The following is an 18,776-nucleotide window of genomic DNA, read 5'->3' as shown; positions in this document are numbered from 1 at the left end:
TATCCGTATGCCCGAAAGGCTTTTTTCCTTCTGAAATTGGTGGTTTTCTTATGCGCCCTAATTGGCAAGCTTAACTACAAAATCATGGCACCTTATAAAATGTGAAACTTTAGTGGAGTGCTGTGTGTACCGCTTACTTGCAAGGATCATCCGCGAGTTCAATGCTTGCTTGCAACGCGATACCGCAGGCGAAGAATCTTCGCAACAGGTCCTTCTGGTTACATCCCGTAGGAGTCACAATAGAAGACGGCGTCGATCCTCTGTCGCCCGCACTTGTCGTCCTCACTGGCTCTGTAACAATCAAGTAATAACTCGTGAAACATGTCCTATATAGCTCATGCTACAACTGCTGCCAAGTATAAAAGACAACTTGGTACGCAGTTAATTACCTATACTCTGCAGCAGTAGACGTTTTGACGGTCGATTTGCAATACACCCATTAATACGACACGCGACAGATTACATAGGAAGTATAGTGAAATTTACCGGTCCGTCTGAGCGAAAAGCGAAAAGGTGCGAAAAGCGGAGCAGAAATTAGCGAAAAAGCGAAATGGTGCGAAAAGCGGAGCAGAAATTAGTGTTCATAAAGCAACGCGACGCAGATGATGAAAAGTGTCACCTCGCCCATATTTGCCATTAATTCGCCTCGTGCTCAGTACATCTAGTCGATCTGTCAACTAACTGGAGTCCCCGCCGGAATGGCGCAGTGGTTAGGACGGTCGATTACTGTGCTCAAGGATGCGGGATCGAGTCCCTGCCGCAGCGGCCGCTTTTCGGTGGCTAGGCGCCCGTGGGCTGTGCGTCGTTCCGGAGCTCTTCATCAAGGCGTGTCTTATAGAATGAGTCGCTTTGGGACCTTAAACCAAACCAGACCAACCAGAGCTGCAGCGCGTTTTGCATTGAGTCCACCCAAAGGAGAAAAACGGTCACTGACAGTATGCGCACATCACAGCGACAGCAATAAATTCTTAAATTTTTACTAGTGAGATGTTTGGAGATCTAGACAGCCTACATGGGCCGAATGCAAACTTCATGGTTGGATTGTGGGATTTAATGTCCCACAGCGACTCATGCTATGAGAGACGCCGTAGTGGAGGACTCTGGAAATTTCGACCACCTGGAGTTCTTTAACGTGCACTGACATCGCACAGCACACCGACGCCACTTGGTTTCGCCTCCATCGAAACGCCGCTGCCGGGGCCGGGATTCGATCCCGCTTCCTTGGGCAGAGTAGTCGAGCGCCGTAAACACTGCGCCACCCCGGCGGGGCCGAATGTAAACTTGAGAATACTGCCTGAGCAGCTCTCGCCCCTTCCTTGTTCACCGTGTTCAACTGCGCTGTCTTCGCAAACACCTTGGGCCAAGTTTGCTGTTCCAGCGCCGTTTCGTGCGCACTCCCTGCATGTGCCTTCTCGGCAGGGGATGACGAGTGTCATTACATTCCCCAAGTGAGTTATGAAACCTAAGATTCGCATACCACAACATTTTTCAAAAAGGTGATTGCTGTTTTCAAAAGATTCTCGCTTATTTTCAAAAGGATGCGAGCTGTTTTTCTCAGCTAATCCGAGTCACCAACGTTTTAGCAAATTTTCGCAAAACTTGGGAGCATGTCACAGTGTTAATGCATATTCTGTGACAAAGGCGACATACAACTGACAAAAAAAAAAGGATGGCAGGTAGGGATCGTGTTAAAGAAAAATAAGAAAGCTTGTCAGGGATATACCAGCGCGAAAAACGATGACCGCGCCACTGATGGCGGGTTTGATAACTATACATCTGGTAGTGAAGCCTGCCGTGCAGACTCCAGCCGTGTGTTCTAGCAGTCGTCGCGCCATGAATTTGTTGTCCCGCGGCGTTTGCGTCGTTAAATAAACAGCGTCCGTTGTCCATGAATTGCAACCATAACTTATATCCAAGCTTTTCTTTGGGCAAATGGTCAGATGGGAAAACACGCCAGAGATCGTATTTACTTGTCCCAGCTCGGGCCAGCAATACGATCAATAGCACACTGAAGTTCACTTCGCTTTAACGAGTCGCTTGTTATTCCTGTCTTACTTTTTGATATGAAATATTTCAGCCAATATTGCCGCGTCTTCATAAATTTTCTGGCGTTCGCTACCATTCGGCTTTCGGTAAATAGGCAACGAGATATGTGGGTTGCTGCGTAATCTCGTGGTAGGTTTTGCAAAGCATAGAATTTACGGAATGCAGTAAGCACTTTTATCGCGCTTCATCCATTTGTGACAGTACACGCTATGAAGCATGTCATTGTCACGATCTTATATGACAGAGCGGTTTATTCCTGGGGAATGCTTAATGGGGAAGTTTATAAGCTTGGCCGTTAAGAGTAGCCCGCAACTGTGTTGTCGATTCCTGTTTGCACTGAGCCTCCCCCAGGTTCAGTTTTATTCATCTTCAACCAACGAACCCTCGAGGCCTATAAGCAGCTTACCTGCTTCAAAACCAAACGTCGGTGGGGTCCTGAGTTCGAGTCCTACCACACGCAAATTAACTGAATTTTCTTTTCCATTCGATTACTTTTATTTCGTTACTGGCACCTCCATAAATTTGGCGTCAATTCGAACATCTCGACCTGTTCCTCATTTTTGTTGTTTCATTTGGATTTTATGCTCGCGTCCAATGACAAGATGGATTTTCTGCGACTCATATTCCTTAGCGATGTCGCGTTAAAACCTGAATTCGTCCGATTAAGCCATATGTAAGAAGTGGTGCTGGCGGATGCGCAAAAGGTCGTAGTGGGTCGGGCGTTTCAGTATACGTACATGAATGGCGCTTGTAGTGCAGCGGTATGGTTAAACCAAAATTTGAAAATGATAGAACAGCCCTCTGTTGAGATAATTGATCCGTCGGTGAAGCATACCAGCAGTCAGCCTGGGCTCAATATTGTAGCTGGCTACTTAGGGCGTTTGTAAGAGACAGCTGGCGTATGTACGCATTGGTTTCTCTCACATGGCTGCAGGATCGACAATGTTTTGGCTTCTACACGAAGGGGTGCATCTTTGGCTGCAGGCCAGTACAGACGAAATCGGCGAGAGCAAGGGAAAAAAAGAAAAAGTCGCAGCCGCCAACGACAGCTACCCTGTACCAACAGAAGAGCAGCGACAACTCGACACCCGGACACTTTGGAAAATGACCGCCAGGCGGCTTTCAGCGGCTCGCGTTTTGTCTATAGTACCCTAGTAATGGGCTGCGCCAAAGGATCGAATAAAAACGCCGAACAAATTTCTCCAATCATGGGTAAAGCATTTCTCCCGCACAAAAGAAAAATTCCGTCGCTATTCGAGTTCTGAGGCTGCAAGAAACGTGAGCATTCCGTAACGCTAGACCACGAGCTAACAACAGCTGGTTCTGGGAACGTGCACAGCCACTAATAGTGCCGCCATCGCGGCCTGAGTCAGTATGCCGTATTAACTACCAAATTTAGCTGGTGGCAGTAGGCACCTGCGTGACAACCCTGAACGACCTCCCCCCCCCCCCCCCCCCCCCCCTTCCCCGCATCGCCACCGCATCGCCACAATCCTGCCGTGCGGCTCGACACAAAGCTCAATGTGCAAGCTGATGTGCAAGCTCATGTGAAAGCTCAATGTGCAGCGCCCAAAGTACGCTGCATAAAGGATGGTTTGGAGAGAGGCAGCGCACACCACTTCTCTAATAGGTTTGTAGAAGGGCGCTGACAAAAAGTCCCTTGCGGTGGAGGTCACGACAACATTCGTCCGAAAACAGGATTATTTAGCTAGTTTGGCCGCGACAGGATGAGACCGCCATTTAATTGCGCGCCATCAAGCTTCCAGTGGCACTGCAGCCGAGGCTAGGCAAATAAGGGAAGGAGACGGGCCTTCGTCTCCGTGCCGTGACTTAAAGAGGCGGCCTCAACACCCCTGTCCAGGGCGCGCAATATGAATGGACCGCCTCCTTCACTTTCCTGACTGGTTTCAGACGCGGTTGTGCCGCGTCGGCTACAACTCGAGAACGAAGCGGCAGATGCCCTTCAAAGGAGGATCTGCCGGCAATAGCATCAACCTACTTTTTGACGCCGCGGTTAGTTCGATCAAGCTGCGGGACATCCACTTTCATCTCCCACGTCCTGCGCTGTCACGCTAGAAGGTCCATAAGGGTTATCTACAATGTGATGGGAATCGGTAGAACGGAAGACTTCTACGTTCGTCTTTTGGCCCTGTTTCACCTAGCTATGCAAGTATAACAACAAACCATAACTCCAGTGCAACGTGTGCGCCCTGGAACGAAAAATACAGCTGATCAGGAGACATCTTACTTGAAAACCGGGTAGCCACGTTGCACGTTGCCTGGTACTTCTTCAACAAGACATCGGTGAAGTAATTGAGGTCTGCAAACTGATTTTTTCTGGGTGTGTTGCATTTCGTTTCGCTTTCGGCTTTGTCTTGGCAGTCCAGGAACTCTTTGATGTAACTGAAAGAAGCAACAACGAGGATTTGAGAGCACAAGTTATTTTACGGCTCGTGACACGAATATAAGGCGAAAGTATTGCGCACTGCATTTTCGCACCACTCTGCGAGACGCACGTGGGAAGTATAGCCTAATGCCGAGTTTTTAGGAGCAAGCCAGGACCGCCAGAATAAATTTTTTGCTCTTCTTTGTGATTCGTTACGGTCACATACCACTGTTATGCCTTTCGTCGCTTTGCATATATGACCCGCTCGTGTAAAGGGTACAAAGCAGCGTTAAATGTGAATCTTTTTTTGGTCACATGGTGCTGATAACACACTCAGAAACAAGAACGTGCGGTGGCCGTTTTCACGTCGCCCGAACCACCTAAATAAAGATCTCGTCTTGTGACAGTCACTTGCACTCCATTCAAACTGGATGTGAAGAAAAGAAGAACCTAGGACCATATCCAGGCTCTCGTGTTTGGTACAAGTAGTTTTACAAAAACATAGTAGAGAAGTTCATTTCAATATGATAACCCTATAGGCGACCACATCCAGAACTGTGATCACTGCATCGCAAATGGCTTCGATCGTTCACCGATGCGAATTGTCGTACGCTTGAATAGCGTTGTGAAATATTACTGTGGTATTATTACTGTGAGTTTGCGATCACTTAGTCCAAATTCCCTTGCATCATCATTGGTATGATTTTCTTGAATCGTCTGTTGCCAAAAAGTATTGTAAAATCTAGATCTCTCGTCATTAACTACATATTTTGCTAGGTGAACACGTGTCGACAAAGCCACGAAACGCCCAACAATCAAGTTTTACTCTGTGTCCCTTCAAGGTTATCTTATGCACTTTCCAGGATAATGCAAAGCGACTTCCAATTTTAAGAACGGGCGAGCAAACAAAACTGCTCACTTGCACGATTGTTGGCTGGATGGAGGAACTCCTTGTCCTTCAAGGTCAGCGTAGAAAGCTACCGCGCAGTAGGAGTAGCGGCGCACCAGCTGCATGTATTCGCAGCCTTCAGGAATGCCTGAAATGCGCAACATGCAGTATATCAGCCACGTGAATCCTAAAATGGCACGCTAGTGGGGAATGTGTGATGAAGAGCGCATTTTAAGAATGCAAGCGTCGGGAAAAGCTGCGATTTCGAAACCCCGGTGCAATGCTTCATGATTACACATTGCCTATTGCGCGGTCAGTGCTTTCACATGTGCATGCAAGCGTGCTCAAGATCAGATTAGGTCGCCTGCTTGTAGGCCGTTCCCAAGCCTATGATATTTTGGAGACCATGTGACGCCAAACTGCCCTCATACTCACCTGTAGGCTTGGTAAACACTCCCGGCACAATAGTCCCGGTGCCAAACGTTGCGGGCGGGCCTGTGTAAGGGCCGGTGTAAGGGCCTGTGTAGGGGCCTGGGGGACCGGTAGGCTGAGGCGTTTGTACGCCTACGCAATCCAAGCTTCCCAGGCTCGCGATTAAGGCTTGCTGTACAAACGACATGTGCTGATAGAGGTCCTTGCTCGTTCCTGAGCATTTGTGCTTGTCGTCCAGGGCGTTGCAACATGCTTGGAAGTTTCTGACGACTCTGTGCAGAACAGAGAAGCATTTTTTCACATGCCTTGATGTCGTAATAGTGCTACATTAACTAAGGAAAGTCACCTGTAATCACTTATGAAAGCGATTAAAATTTCAACATTCTTGATAGTCGTGTGAAAAATAGTGAGGTGGTGATCGGGGCACGGTCCTTTAAGAAAAGCTGCAGAGAAGTTTTTCTCGTGTTACTTATCCAAAACTGCTTACGGAGCAAGCAGCGTCGAAAACTATATTTCTGTTTAGCTAGCAAAAAGAAAACTTGCAGCACTGCAGCGTATCTCGGTAGGAAACACAGCCGTCATTATTATAAGAAATAGGAAGCGTGAACTACATTTCATACTATGCACGACAAATGTGCCGTTTGTAGGCAATGGGCCCAGAGAAGCAGAGCCCTTCGTCGGACAGTGGTCGCGCGTCACTCCCTGGCTATAATGGCCCCTCGCACAGCCCAATGACGGGCGCCTCTGCCGTGTAGCGTTTCCCAGCCGTGCGCCAATGGCAGAAAATCCAAGCCTCTGGTGGTGTGAGTGACCAACCAGGTGACGGTCGTTGGGGTGTTCGCTGTTACGGTGTACCCTTAAGTGGGAGCGACGCTGTCAGTATTCACCTCGGCAGGCAGCTCTGCGGCAACTAAGGAATGCTGAATGCTGCAGTCCTTAAATCACCGCAGTTTCAGAGAATATTTGTTAGATCGTTAGATCATTACGCTTGGACGTGATGAAACGGGAACGAAATTAAGTGTAACCCAGCTGCCGCCGCGACGGGGTTGGGGCACACCTGAGCGAGTTACCCGAGAAAATCCGTCAGTTTCGTCGGCGCTTTTAGAGGCCGCGATCAGCAAGTTGACAAGACGCTATAACACGGAGCGCCAGATTAATCAACATTCCTCGGGCCTGTCATTGCTATTGGTTCATCCTGAGAAATTCTTAAGTGGTCCAAATTTACACGCTATCATTTACACCCATCCAGTACCGCCACATTGCGACGTCAGCTTCATCTCTTCATCGCTCTCTCACTACCACCTGGTCTGCTGATTGTCCTGGTTAGCAAGCGACTGCCCCAGAAGGCGGTGGTCCCGGGTTCGATCCCCGGACCAGGATGAATTTTCTAACTACAAAGTTTATAAGAAAGCTGTATAGCTATCCTTTGTAGCCGTATGGGTGCACCTGGGTGGATGTCAATGAGTAATTACTCCCTTATTACATACCTTCAACTACAGTGATTTTAAAGACAGATATGCTATCCACAGTCCACCGAGACACAGTCATTCAACTAGGGTAAAGGTAGACCTTGTGTATCATGATAAATTCTAAAATATAAGGAACAATGTCCGCGTCTGCGGAGTGATACGCAAAGAGGACCACATGCCCTTAAAGGGAGCCCATCGACGCTATCACGTCATATTTCTAAGGCGAAGCTTAAGTGTCCCGCGAATTTTTCCGGCCTGCCTTGATACCTGATCTCGGGGGCCATGCCTTACCTACTGAGAAGTGACGGTGTTGGTTAAACGCGAACTTCAGTTGTAAAGGGTCATTTTCCGAGACATATACTTGACATGATCAGAAAGTTATCTTGGCGTACAAACGGAGATCAATGTTGCGTCTTTTCATGGCTATTACTGTTAATGTCTAAGTTATAGCACTCTATCGCCCCGCCGCTTTGGTGCAGTGATTTGGGCGCTCGACTACTGAGTCCAAGTATGCCGGACGTTAAACCCTAAAAACCAACCAACCTCTATCGTAGCGCCACCACTTTCGTAGTTTCGCGGGAACGCTTGTTGCGTTAAATGCTCGCGCAAACATCAAATATCAGTAAAAAATACTCCATTCTTATTCCGTCTGATTATATCATTACACGATTCGTATTTGGTTCGGTTCATAGCTATTCAAAACGGTTCTGAAAATGTACTCTCCATTCAACTCGAAAAGTGGCAAAGAAAAAATACGCAAAAATCCGGCTTACTGGCACAATTCTTCCTGTCCTGCGTGCGCCAAAGGCTTGCGGAAAGCTGTCCGTGGGATGACGATAGGCTTCTGGCGCTTACGAGCAGTCCTCCTGCCCTTCTTGCGAGAGTAGGCTCTCCTGACCTTGGTATTAGTTTGGCGGAAGACCAATTTCAACGCCCGGTTGAATTCGAGGCCACAGAGAAAGAAGTCCTTCAGAGCATCTCGGCCGACACACGGCTGCTGCGCTGCGTGATGTATCTGTCGTTGTTGTGTGCCTGAAAGTGAATGTCCACTGTCAGACCCCACGACCTTCAACGCTGCATGTGCTTGCGGCATCGGCTATACAAGCCCTCGTCTCTTCGTCGTCCTCAGCAGTATTCCGACGGACGCGGCGGCTCTTCTCGTGCTGTGATAATTTACGTATTTCCGCGCATTGCATTAACGAAGCCGCTCATCAGTTATTGCACGCAAGGATGAGCGGCTGCGGAACGTGCAGTCTTCTTTGTGGGCCTTTTGTGTTGCGGTATAGGAAACGCTGAGTGGCCAGCTCGTTCTCTGTCACTAACTGCGGAAAGAAGACGTTGCTGCGAGAGGTGTGCAGGGTGTACCGAGCACCTTGGACAACATCTTAAAGGTGTCGACACATTTTACGGCTACAAAAAGAAAAAAAATTACGAGGGCTGTTTGGGCGCGCACACCAGAAAGAAAGGCAACAAGCGCATTTTAAGTTCTATAGACTAGCTATAGATTCATGGCCATACATTCTTGTTATACTCGTCTGTAGACAAAATTGATAGCCTCTATAGATCGTCTATATGTTATCTATAGGCGAAATTAAACGGAGGCTTTTATACTACACTAGTGTAAGGTTAGTCTATAGATTGTCTTAGACCGAAAGCAAAATAACAAAATAAAACTATTACTCAGCGCAGGTGAGATGAAAAAGCAAACATGCCACCAGATGAGAATGTTATTTTCGATCAGAAAGCTTTGATGGTGCTGGTATAAAAACCGTAAACTGAGGACGCACTTGAGATTTGCGAACGCTGAGCCTTGGGCATGCCGTCCGAGCTGCATGACACTCCTTGCTCATCCAGCGCTCCACTCGAAAAGTAGGTGATGTGTTTTCGTAATGCCTCGTCCATGAAGCAGTCCGTTGAAGACAGAGCCATTGATGTGCACTTCTGGTATTCGTGGATGGCTCTGCAAAGGTGAATATTGGGCAGCATAAGAAGAACGAGAAAACGAGTTCCAGCGTTCTACCTTAAATGCAGCACCCGACGCTCGCAGACCTTTTTTTTTTTTTTTTTTTTTTTATCGTAGTCGTTGGGGAAAGACGGGGTTATTCTTTTTTTCCTGCGTGTCCCGATTCTGGGTCGATTCGAGTGCGCTCTTGCGAATTTAGTCGACCGGGTATGCTCGTCTTTTTTGACAGCGGATATACTGGACGCCGTCTGTTGGGCGAAGCCAATATGGACGGTGGCACTGCGGGTTAACCTCTCATCTTAAAATGAGAATGTTTCCGGGCCCCATATACAGGCGAAGCTGGGGGGGGGGGGGGGGGGGGGGGGGAGCGAGTGCTCGGACCGGCGTTCAGTCGCTAAGCAAGAGGGGTTCCTCCGCAGTTCATTTGATCCGACAACAACCTTCTACACTGCAGGCGTACTGCTGGCTATCCGCTCCAGGGTTAGGGCCTGTTTTTTTTGCAATGAATCAATCTCATTTGTTATACTTAAACGAAAGACTGGAAATTCTTACCGGCACATCATTTTCCAATCTCCACTCGTCTTGCTGTCATTTTTCTCCGTAACGTAATGGTATGCCAGGCCACACAGGAAGAATTTCCGGAGAGCCGATCGTTTGCGGCATACGACCGACAATTCGTCGGTTTGTGGTGCGTACACAATGTGATCTGAAACAAGAAGTACAGTCCCCCCCAATACATCAATGACAGCACGTGCACCAAGAACTACTCGCAAAGTGCACATGCAAAAATATTTCGGAAATATGCATTTAACTCAGACCACATGTTTGATGCACTAATTCGAAGCCGTAGAGGCTCAGCCATCTTTGGTCTCGTATTTTGTCTCGAATATTACACTAGTAAAGGAGGAGTAATGAGTCATCAAAGGACTGGCATTTTTGAGAGCAATGAACGAGCGCAAATATCTCCTTCCCTATTCAGGCATTATTAAGTGCTTCTTTGTGCTATAGCAAACACATGTGCTGCAGAAGTTCCAAGCCACGTGCGACACCGCGACGCAAATCGTTAACTATAGAAAATTGTTGCACATTAACTGGGTATATTTTTTGCGCTTTGATTCTACGTCATTTTCAGCTTGCGCGCTCAAAATCTGACCCAATTAAGTGTCTTAATGGAACGCCCTTAATCTCAATCGGCCCATTTTTTCATGTCTTTTCCCCGCCGTGGTGGTGCCGTCGTTAGGGCACTCGACTGCTGTACCCAAGGATGCGGGATCTAATCTCGGCCGCAGCGGTCACTTTTCGATGGAAGCCAAAAGGAAAGCGCCAGTGTGTTGTGCGATGCACGTTAAAGATCCCCAGGTGATCGAAATTTCGGAGCCTTCCACTACGGCGTCTCTCATTGCCTGAGTCGCTTTGAGACGTTAAACCCCATAAGCCAAACCATACATTCTTCCATTTTTACCGCTGAATTAGAAGCCACTGAGGTGACTCCTGTTAATGAAGTATTTTGTCGCGCCACCGAAAATTTTATTCCCCAATCGGTGAGGAAGCTAGAGATTTATAACGCAAGCAGAGCGTGAAACCACCATCAGTTGACTGTACGTGCGCTGCGCACCTAGCTACTTTGGCTGCCAGCTCTATAGGAGATCCTTAGAGGTTAGTTGCGCCACCCAAGAAGTATGCTCACTGAATGCCCCACTAATGGAGTTGTTCACGTACAACAACTCGCGTCCACGTGGATCTGTTTCTTTCGAAACCAAGAACGTAGCTTTACTGCGGTAAGGCAAGTTGACTCGATCATGCAGTTAAATGTGTTGTTTGAAGTGCACTCGCTATCCGCGGCACGAATGCGCGCCAGCGGGATCAACGCTACAGCATTCTATGCGCGGATATGTTCTTACCCATGACATCATTGCAAGAAACGTTTAAGTGCGCAATGTTTTGCCTGATGCGGTCTTCCTCTATCTCACGGAAGAACTCTTTCTGAGGACAATGCGTCAACTTCATAACTGTTTTGACGCACTCGACGTACGACCGAAGTAACCTAGGTGAAAGAAAATAGTGACTTATTTATCGACCAGCGACTTGTCCGAAAATTCGTGGGCTAACTGCTGCTCATTCCGCTTACTGGCAGGCATAGTCGCTGGCATCTGTGATGTGCTTTGCATCCACCTCCAGTATGCCCTCGCACTCGTTTCGACCGCTTTCGAACACATGTCTTCGACATATTTTTTTATCTGTGTGAGAAAAGCGTCGAAGCTCTCAAGTAAGCTCCTCCAGCCCAACAAGAACTGCAAAGTGGCGAGCTAGAATGCGCCCGACGGAAAAACTCAGCGGAGCAATGGCGAGATGCCGCCATGAGTAATCTGTTGCAGCCGTCACTGCGTGCTTCGGTCAATGGGGTGAGGCCATCCAGCTGTAGGAAGAAAAGCTGCCAGGAAACTATTGGGCGACATTTCCGAGGTTTTGGAACCCATGCAGCGACTGCCAGCGCACGAGATGGACTGTGCATTACTAAGACCATTTTAGAGCCTTCTGTGTCATTACTACAATCAACTGTTCATTGCGTACACAGTGTGATCTGAAACAAACTGCAGCCCATCCGCCCCCTACTACATCAATGACAACCCGGGCTCCGAGAACTACTCGCAAAGTGTACATGCTTTGCTTGTTGGGAAGGAAGAAGCCTTGCATGAGATGGCATGCGGAAACCACTCACCTCTGTCGCAGTTCAACTTGTTCAGTAGCCTCTTTTGTTCAACAGTTGCGACTGCTTTGTCCACTATCTGCGACTGCCCATCGCATCCTGTTGAGCGCAGAGCGTCGTGGACACAAGTGTGATACGTCTTGAAATAACTGCAAGGAGTGAAACAAACGTAGTCATGTCCAATACGATGCAGAACATCTCTCTCCCTCTCTCTCTCTCTCTCTCTCTCTCTCTCTCTCTCTCTCTCTCTCTCTCTCTGCTTCCCCGACACTCACGCTGCCCACAACTCGACGAAGGCCCAAGGGTGCGCTTTTAAAAAGTGCTTTTCACCGCGCCCAGTGATGCACGACTATTAATCAGAGTAGGATTACTCGCTGTTTAAATGCGTTCAAAAACGCGAGTGGCACTGAGGGGCCCCACGCCTGCCTGTCGCATTGCGACTATTTTTTTTTTTTCGAAGTTGTTCGTATGCGCCCCCTCTACTGTCGGAGCTGGGTGTACTGCTCGGCCTAACAGCGTGTTAACGCGTTAGCAAGCACCAGCGTGCTTGTCGCTTGTTACCCCGTTATAGAGCATCCATGTCTTGCTCGTTACCCTAGCGTTATTTTTCCAAGAGGAAGAAATAATAGTGAGAACGAAACTGCTTCAAAAACGCCGATTTAATGACTCGTTATCTCAAATTCGCATTCCCTTAAACGACTTTGACATCAGCCTTAGTCATTGGCGCTTCAAAACAAAACTATGTACGGATATTTCTTAAAGGCCCTCTGCTCAGGATGCTTGTTTCTGCTGTCCGGCCTGTCGCTAGAGTTGTTCTCAAGTGAAGCTGCTTTGGAGCTGTCAGCAGTGCAGTGCTGACAAGCTTCTTCTTACCTGCACTTAACGGAGCTGTTGTCGGGGGACGCAGTTATGACATCGTTGAAAACTTTCTCACATTCGTTGGTAAACTGAGTTAGGACAACTTGGTCACACGATGATAACCTACGTCCTTCTGGGCTGTCTGCTGCAAAGAGACAAAGAGACAACATCATTTATGTTGCATTCACTTCTCTTCGTACCCTTATCTAAACGCAGATAGGGAGTCATTGATAGCACATCGTCCACCGACGCATCTCTGGTTCTTATCTCCTCCTTAATGCTGGTTATGGCTAAGGTTAGTGCATTATAATACTGGGCGCTCCCAGCCACTGAAAAACTTTTGGCCTGTTTTCATAAATAAAAACTCGTGTGCACACTACAACTGACCGCAAGTTAAGCACAAAACTGCCCAGTAACTGTTTTTTCGTCTTAAATACTCAAGAACTTTCACGCCTGAGCCGAACGAACACCACAGATGAAAAGAAAAACCAGCTTTAGACATGCAGCTGCACACCTTAAAGCGTGAACGTTGCACTGGAAAATAACAGGAAAAGGCTGCGAAATGAAAGTGCGCCTGCACGTGTCATTCACGTACAATAAATGTTTCAGCACCGTAGACGCTAGCATGATTATGTTAGAGGACACAGATTCGTTAACATTTAATGAAAATGACGCACCTCAGCACCATATTCGTGCGTCAAAGCGGTGCATTATCTCTGACAAGATCCCTTAGATATAACCACAAGCCTTCTGTGAGCCTTCTGTAACGTGTAAACAGTTTCCCCCGAAGCTGATCCTAATCACTCACACAAAATTCATACCGTTAGACTAGCTTTATTCATAAGACGTGTTTGGGTGATCGATGCTTAGACTACATGCTACAGGTGTGCCATTTAATTACATTGCTTAAAGCTATAAAATTAACACCAACTCTCTTAGCAGTTTCAGAAGGATTGTGGCGTTTATCTACCACTTCTATAGTTTTCGCCGTAAGAACACAACGTGTTCTTACACGTGAGGGCTGAAGCCGAAGAACACGGATGCGCGCTCGCTGTTCTCCGCGGTCTCGGTTAAGTTTTTTTTTTTTTTTTTTTTTTTTTAAGCATAATGTGTCTGTCTTCTTTTGTAAAACAATATTCATGATTTCCTCGTGCCGTTTATTTTCATACCGCTGCATCGGCCGTTACTGATTAGGACAACTTTTTTTTTTTTTTTTCAACGTTAGTGGTGCTAACAGAGACCACTCTTATTGGGCTGAGCATAATTAGTCTGCTCTCCCTGGATGCGCAGTGGCTTGTATCTTCCCTGTCCTACACAGCACGGGAAGTCTGCGAGAGGAATGTAAATACCTGCTCGTGGTAGATACTCCACAGCACCGGAGGCGGTGATGATGGAAAGCCACAGCAGAAAAAGCGCCAATATCCGTGGTTCGTTCATAGCTTATTCATCGGGTAAGCCGCCAAGATGTGAAAAAGCTTTGGCCACCCCAAGTCGACTCTGTGGAGAAAACAAAAAGATGAAAAGAAAAAGGCTGGCACCCGGAGCTGCTATGTTGGAAGCCCATTCAGTGTGGTTACTTGTTCGCAAGGCGAGTGCTCAACGACGCAGATGGTAGCCTACACTGTCAATGTCGTTGTCAGAGGCGTACAGCGCAGCGCATTCGCACGGAGAGGGCGACGTGGACATCTTACCGACTTCATTGCAAGCAACTCAATGGCTCAGCAACTTGTTTTGCTTTTTTTTTATAATTGTCAACGTCTCATAGCGACTCTGGCAGTATAGTGGAAGGCTCCGCGGATAACTTCAACCGCCCGGGGTTCTTTAACGTGCATTCACATTGGAGAGCACACAGGCGGGACTTGCATTACGCCGTTTGCACTTCAACGCAGTCTCCGCCGAGGTGGCTTAGTGATAAGGAATTAACATAAGGTACTTAAACAAATACGCGCGAAACAGTGGGTTACTTGTCATTTAGCATGCTTGTTGCGAATGGCTTTTTTTTTTTTTTTTCTCTCCGGTTCCTTCCAACACACTTGCGCGACGCGCCACAGTGCCACCAATGCGCCGCTAAGCTACGATAATTTTAGGCCGCATGCCGTGTACAATTTTTTCGAGGCGTATGCTTTTAGAGAGGAGCATTCGCCGCCGTGATACTGATTTTTGATGGCTTGAGTAGACTAAAAAAAATTAACGCTCGGCCGTACCATCTAGTCTCGTGATGTCACAAGAACCGACAAAATATCAGTGCGCGGTCAAGTCACCAGCCAGAAGCATGCCCGTCATTTTTCGCTCACAACGCCGATAGTGCCAATGCCGAATTTTCTGGAGAATAGGTTTTTTAACCCATTAATTAATTAATTATTGGTTCACAGGGAAGGAAAGGCGCAGTATCTGCCACACTTGTTTGCGTGGACACCTGACCCGCGCGGTAAGTGAAGGAAGGAAGGTGGGAGTGAAAGTGGATAGAGAGAAAGAGGAGCCGTAGTGGAGGGCTACGGAGTAATTTTGACCACCTGGGGATCTTTAACGTGCGCTGACATCGCACCGCACGCGGACGCCTCTTCGTTTCGCCTCCATCGAAACGCAGCCGCCGCGGTCGGGAGTTGCGTTTCGGTGGAAGCGAAACGAAGAGGCGTCCGTGTGCTGTGCGATGTCAGCGCACGTTAAATGTGATATGGCGCTATAAGCCTTCACCAATAAGTTACAAGGGCACGCCCCGTCGTAGATGCCCGAGTTTTCTTCCTATAACCGCCACAGCCGAGATTGAGTGTAGTGATAGCGCCCGCGTGTGTTTTGCCGTGAAGCAAGCTCAAATTTGCTGCCATGCTTAACCACAAGCTGCAGCAAAGGAAGCAGCCCATAACTTACTGCTGCGCTGGCAAACGCATCAAATACGTTCTGCGCAGAAAAAGCGCGTAAATGCGATTGCTACGCACGGGCGGTAAAAACTTGCTTCAGCGATAAAAGTCTGCGGTTCAGCTCAGCGATTCTCCCCACTTCTAAAGCTCGCCAAATCCAAACGTATATCTTAATCACACCTCCTCATTAAATTAATTCCGCCAAGCTGGCGCAATGGCTAGGGCGCTCGACTACCGTGCCCAAGGATGTGGCATCAAATCCGGGCCTCGGCGGCTGCTTTTCGGTAGAGGCGAAAAGCAAGGCGCCCGTGTGCTGTGCGATGTCAGTGAACGTTGAAGAGCTCCAGGTGGCCGGCAATTTCCGGAGCCCTCCACTACGGCCTCTCTCATAGCCTGAGTCGCTTTCAGACGTTAAACCCCATAAACCAAACCGAACCAAACCTCCTCATTAACTTCTCACGAGTATACACACCACGTACACTCATGTGAACAACGGTCTCACAGTTGAAATGATGCGATCCCCCTGACTAGTCGTTTAAAATAACTCCGGTTGGGCACAGATGGAAACAATTTGGCGCCTTCCTCAGTGCACATTAATCCCCGCTAGCAGAAAAGGCGAGAAACGCTGGGTCGGCTGAACACGCTGGCTGTATAGCTCAGAAAGTGTTTTGGGGCGTGCAGCAAGCGCGGCACAATTAGACGCTGTGCTCAAATAGATGAGGTCATCGTTTCTTTCACACGTAGTACCCAGTGCAAACTCATCCAATGTCGAACGCTGCACCGGGAAGGAAGGTAATGGGACCTAGTCTGTCGTTGCCTCACCGCAGGTATCACAGCAAGCCCGGCATTGCAAGCAGCTTTGCCATAACGCTTCACCACTGGTGTCGATACCGCCACGGGGGTTCAGTTACTTTTATTTCAGATGATTCTTTATATCGCACATAAATTTCAGTACACGAGCGTTTTTGCATTACGTCTCCATCTAAATTCGACCGCTTTGTCCTGCGGTATACAAGCGAACAACTGCAAAGCGGCTGAGCGCGTTTGGCTATGAGCAACTGCGAACCAATGACCGCCATCCATTCCTCACTACTATATTTAGCATAGGTACCTTAAGAAGTCTAACCTAATCCTATTTCATTATGATTTTCCTCCACCCTAGTCCATGTCTCAAGCAAAGTCACGCCTGCGTTATCCATTAGACTCGACCACTTGGTGGTATGCATCAGAAGCTAAAAAAAAAGAACAGAAGAATATCAGCATATTTCTTTTCGCATCCTGATCCACCGTGTTCCAGCGCTGTCACGTCTGGGCAGGGCTCCGCCCGTTCACAATGGCGCAATATACTGATTATTTCATCCAAAGCAGCAGGCATTATGGTCGCCTAATTCAGTGCGTTGGAATGGTCTCTTGCTGTTCGGCCTCAACTACTAAAATGGGATGCCAGCAGGGGCAAAATACGCGTAAACAAGAAAAGACGTTAGGCACGGGCGGCCCTTGACTTTAAATTCTGCTTTATGAAATAAGCACTTGCCGCACAACATATCCGACGCATGCGCATTCTCAACAACGGTCATGACACACGACGGCCCGCCGCGAACACGTCGGAGCAACAGCGCATTGGCCTCATTCTCATCGCACTATTGACAGAAGCTGATCAAATAATGCGAGCGCTAAGGCCAGGCGACCAAACCAATTAAATAATCAGACATGGCCCCAGGTATTGCCCCAGGTATTGCCCCAAAATGGCAAAAACGTAGAGGCTACTACGGTACGACGAAGACCCAATCTGGGCGCAGCTCTTCTGGTGCAGGCAAAATAGTAACGCGAAACGCATAACGGATAGTACATTGCTCTAAGTGCTACACGCAGCGTCACTTAGGCTTACACGGCACGCGTTCCGTCCCTGCGCCGTGGACAAGAGCCAAGCCTAACGCCACCCTACAGCCGACATCGCTGCCACCAAGACCCGGCGCTTACCTTGGCTGCTGCGCTGCCCCTTGTGGTCCTCTCGAGCGCTGCACGTTGCCGTCCCGGTCTTGCGCGTTCAGTCCAGGTGCCGCGACTCCTGGGCGAGCCGCGAACGGGAGAGCAAGGACCCGCAGGCTGTTCGGGGTCAAGCAGCTGGTTCGGAGGCTCGCGAGTCGGAGCTGGGCGCGTTCCACCGCGTGGCCATGCGCGCGTGCACTGCGCTCTTCACTTCGTCGTGGTCATCGTGCTGCCTCCGCAAGGGGTCCATGCTGGTTCTTCAGCTCCAAGAAGAGAGCGTCATTCGCACGTATCATTCACAATGACCAGGGCACTGGTCTAGAGGCACACAGCCTCCTGTGTACCTCTTCACGTGGATAAGGGAGTTTTTAAGCGATAGATCATTCTTTTTCACTAAGAATAGATCATCATCATCATCATCATCAGCCGGACTATACACACTCCAGGGCGAAGGCCTCTCCCATACTCCTCCAATAAACCCGGTTCTGTGCTAGCTGCATCCACTTTACCCCTGCGAACTTCTTAACCTCATCTGCCCACTTAACTTCCTGCCGCCCCCTGCTACGCTTTCCTTACCTTGTAATCCATATTTGTTTCTAAGGGTACGTTAAACATTAACACTTATGCCCAGTCCAGAGGTGTACCGCAAGGCTCCGTCCTTTCGCCGTGATTTATGTATTGATGCGTGATATCCCTGTTCACCCGGCCGTCAAATTTTATGACGATATTGTTTTTTTCGCTTCTGCCTCAAATATTCACATTCTATATCATTTGTTGCAAGATTATCTAAACGACCTGGAAATCTCGCTGCACATCTTGAAGTTAGCTTTAAATTTCAACAAATGCACCGTCCTCGTTTTCCCACAGGCATTCCCCGTCAACGTTTCTTCGTCGTATCCCGCAGGTGGATTCTATTAAGTACTTGGGTATAATTTACGACTCGCAGCTAGACTGGCGGCCCCAAATAAGATGCATTGTGCTTAACGGGGGCGTGCACTGGATCGGTTGGTGGGGATCAGTAACAAAAATCTATTCAGTCAGTCAGTCAGTCAGTCAGTCAGTCAGTCAGTCAGTCAGTCAGTCAGTCAGTCAGTCAGTCAGTCAGTCAGTCAGTCAGTCAGTCAGTCAGTCAGTCAGTCAGTCAGTCAGTCAGTCAGTCAGTCAGTCAGTCAGTCAGTC

At 48.3% G+C, this 18,776-nt stretch overlaps 1 protein-coding gene across 1 annotated transcript in view; it reads right to left on the bottom strand.

Moving 5' to 3' along the window:
* The window catches only part of LOC146205390 (uncharacterized), a 34,376-nt gene extending 26,870 nt beyond the window's left edge, over nt 1-7,506 (bottom strand). The window contains 5 exon segments of the mRNA XM_084607140.1: nt 138-291; nt 4,295-4,449; nt 5,352-5,469; nt 5,757-6,025; nt 7,490-7,506. Coding sequence (XP_084463266.1) covers nt 138-291; nt 4,295-4,449; nt 5,352-5,469; nt 5,757-6,025; nt 7,490-7,506 — 713 coding nt within the window.
* Nucleotides 7,507-18,776: the final 11,270 nt, after the last annotated feature.

The sequence above is a fragment of the Amblyomma maculatum genome, chromosome 1 (assembly GCF_055883805.1).
Source record: "Amblyomma maculatum isolate TAMU_Amacu chromosome 1, ASM5588380v1, whole genome shotgun sequence".
Taxonomy (NCBI): domain Eukaryota; kingdom Metazoa; phylum Arthropoda; class Arachnida; order Ixodida; family Ixodidae; genus Amblyomma; species Amblyomma maculatum.
This window is presented reverse-complemented; position numbering and strand designations above follow the sequence as displayed.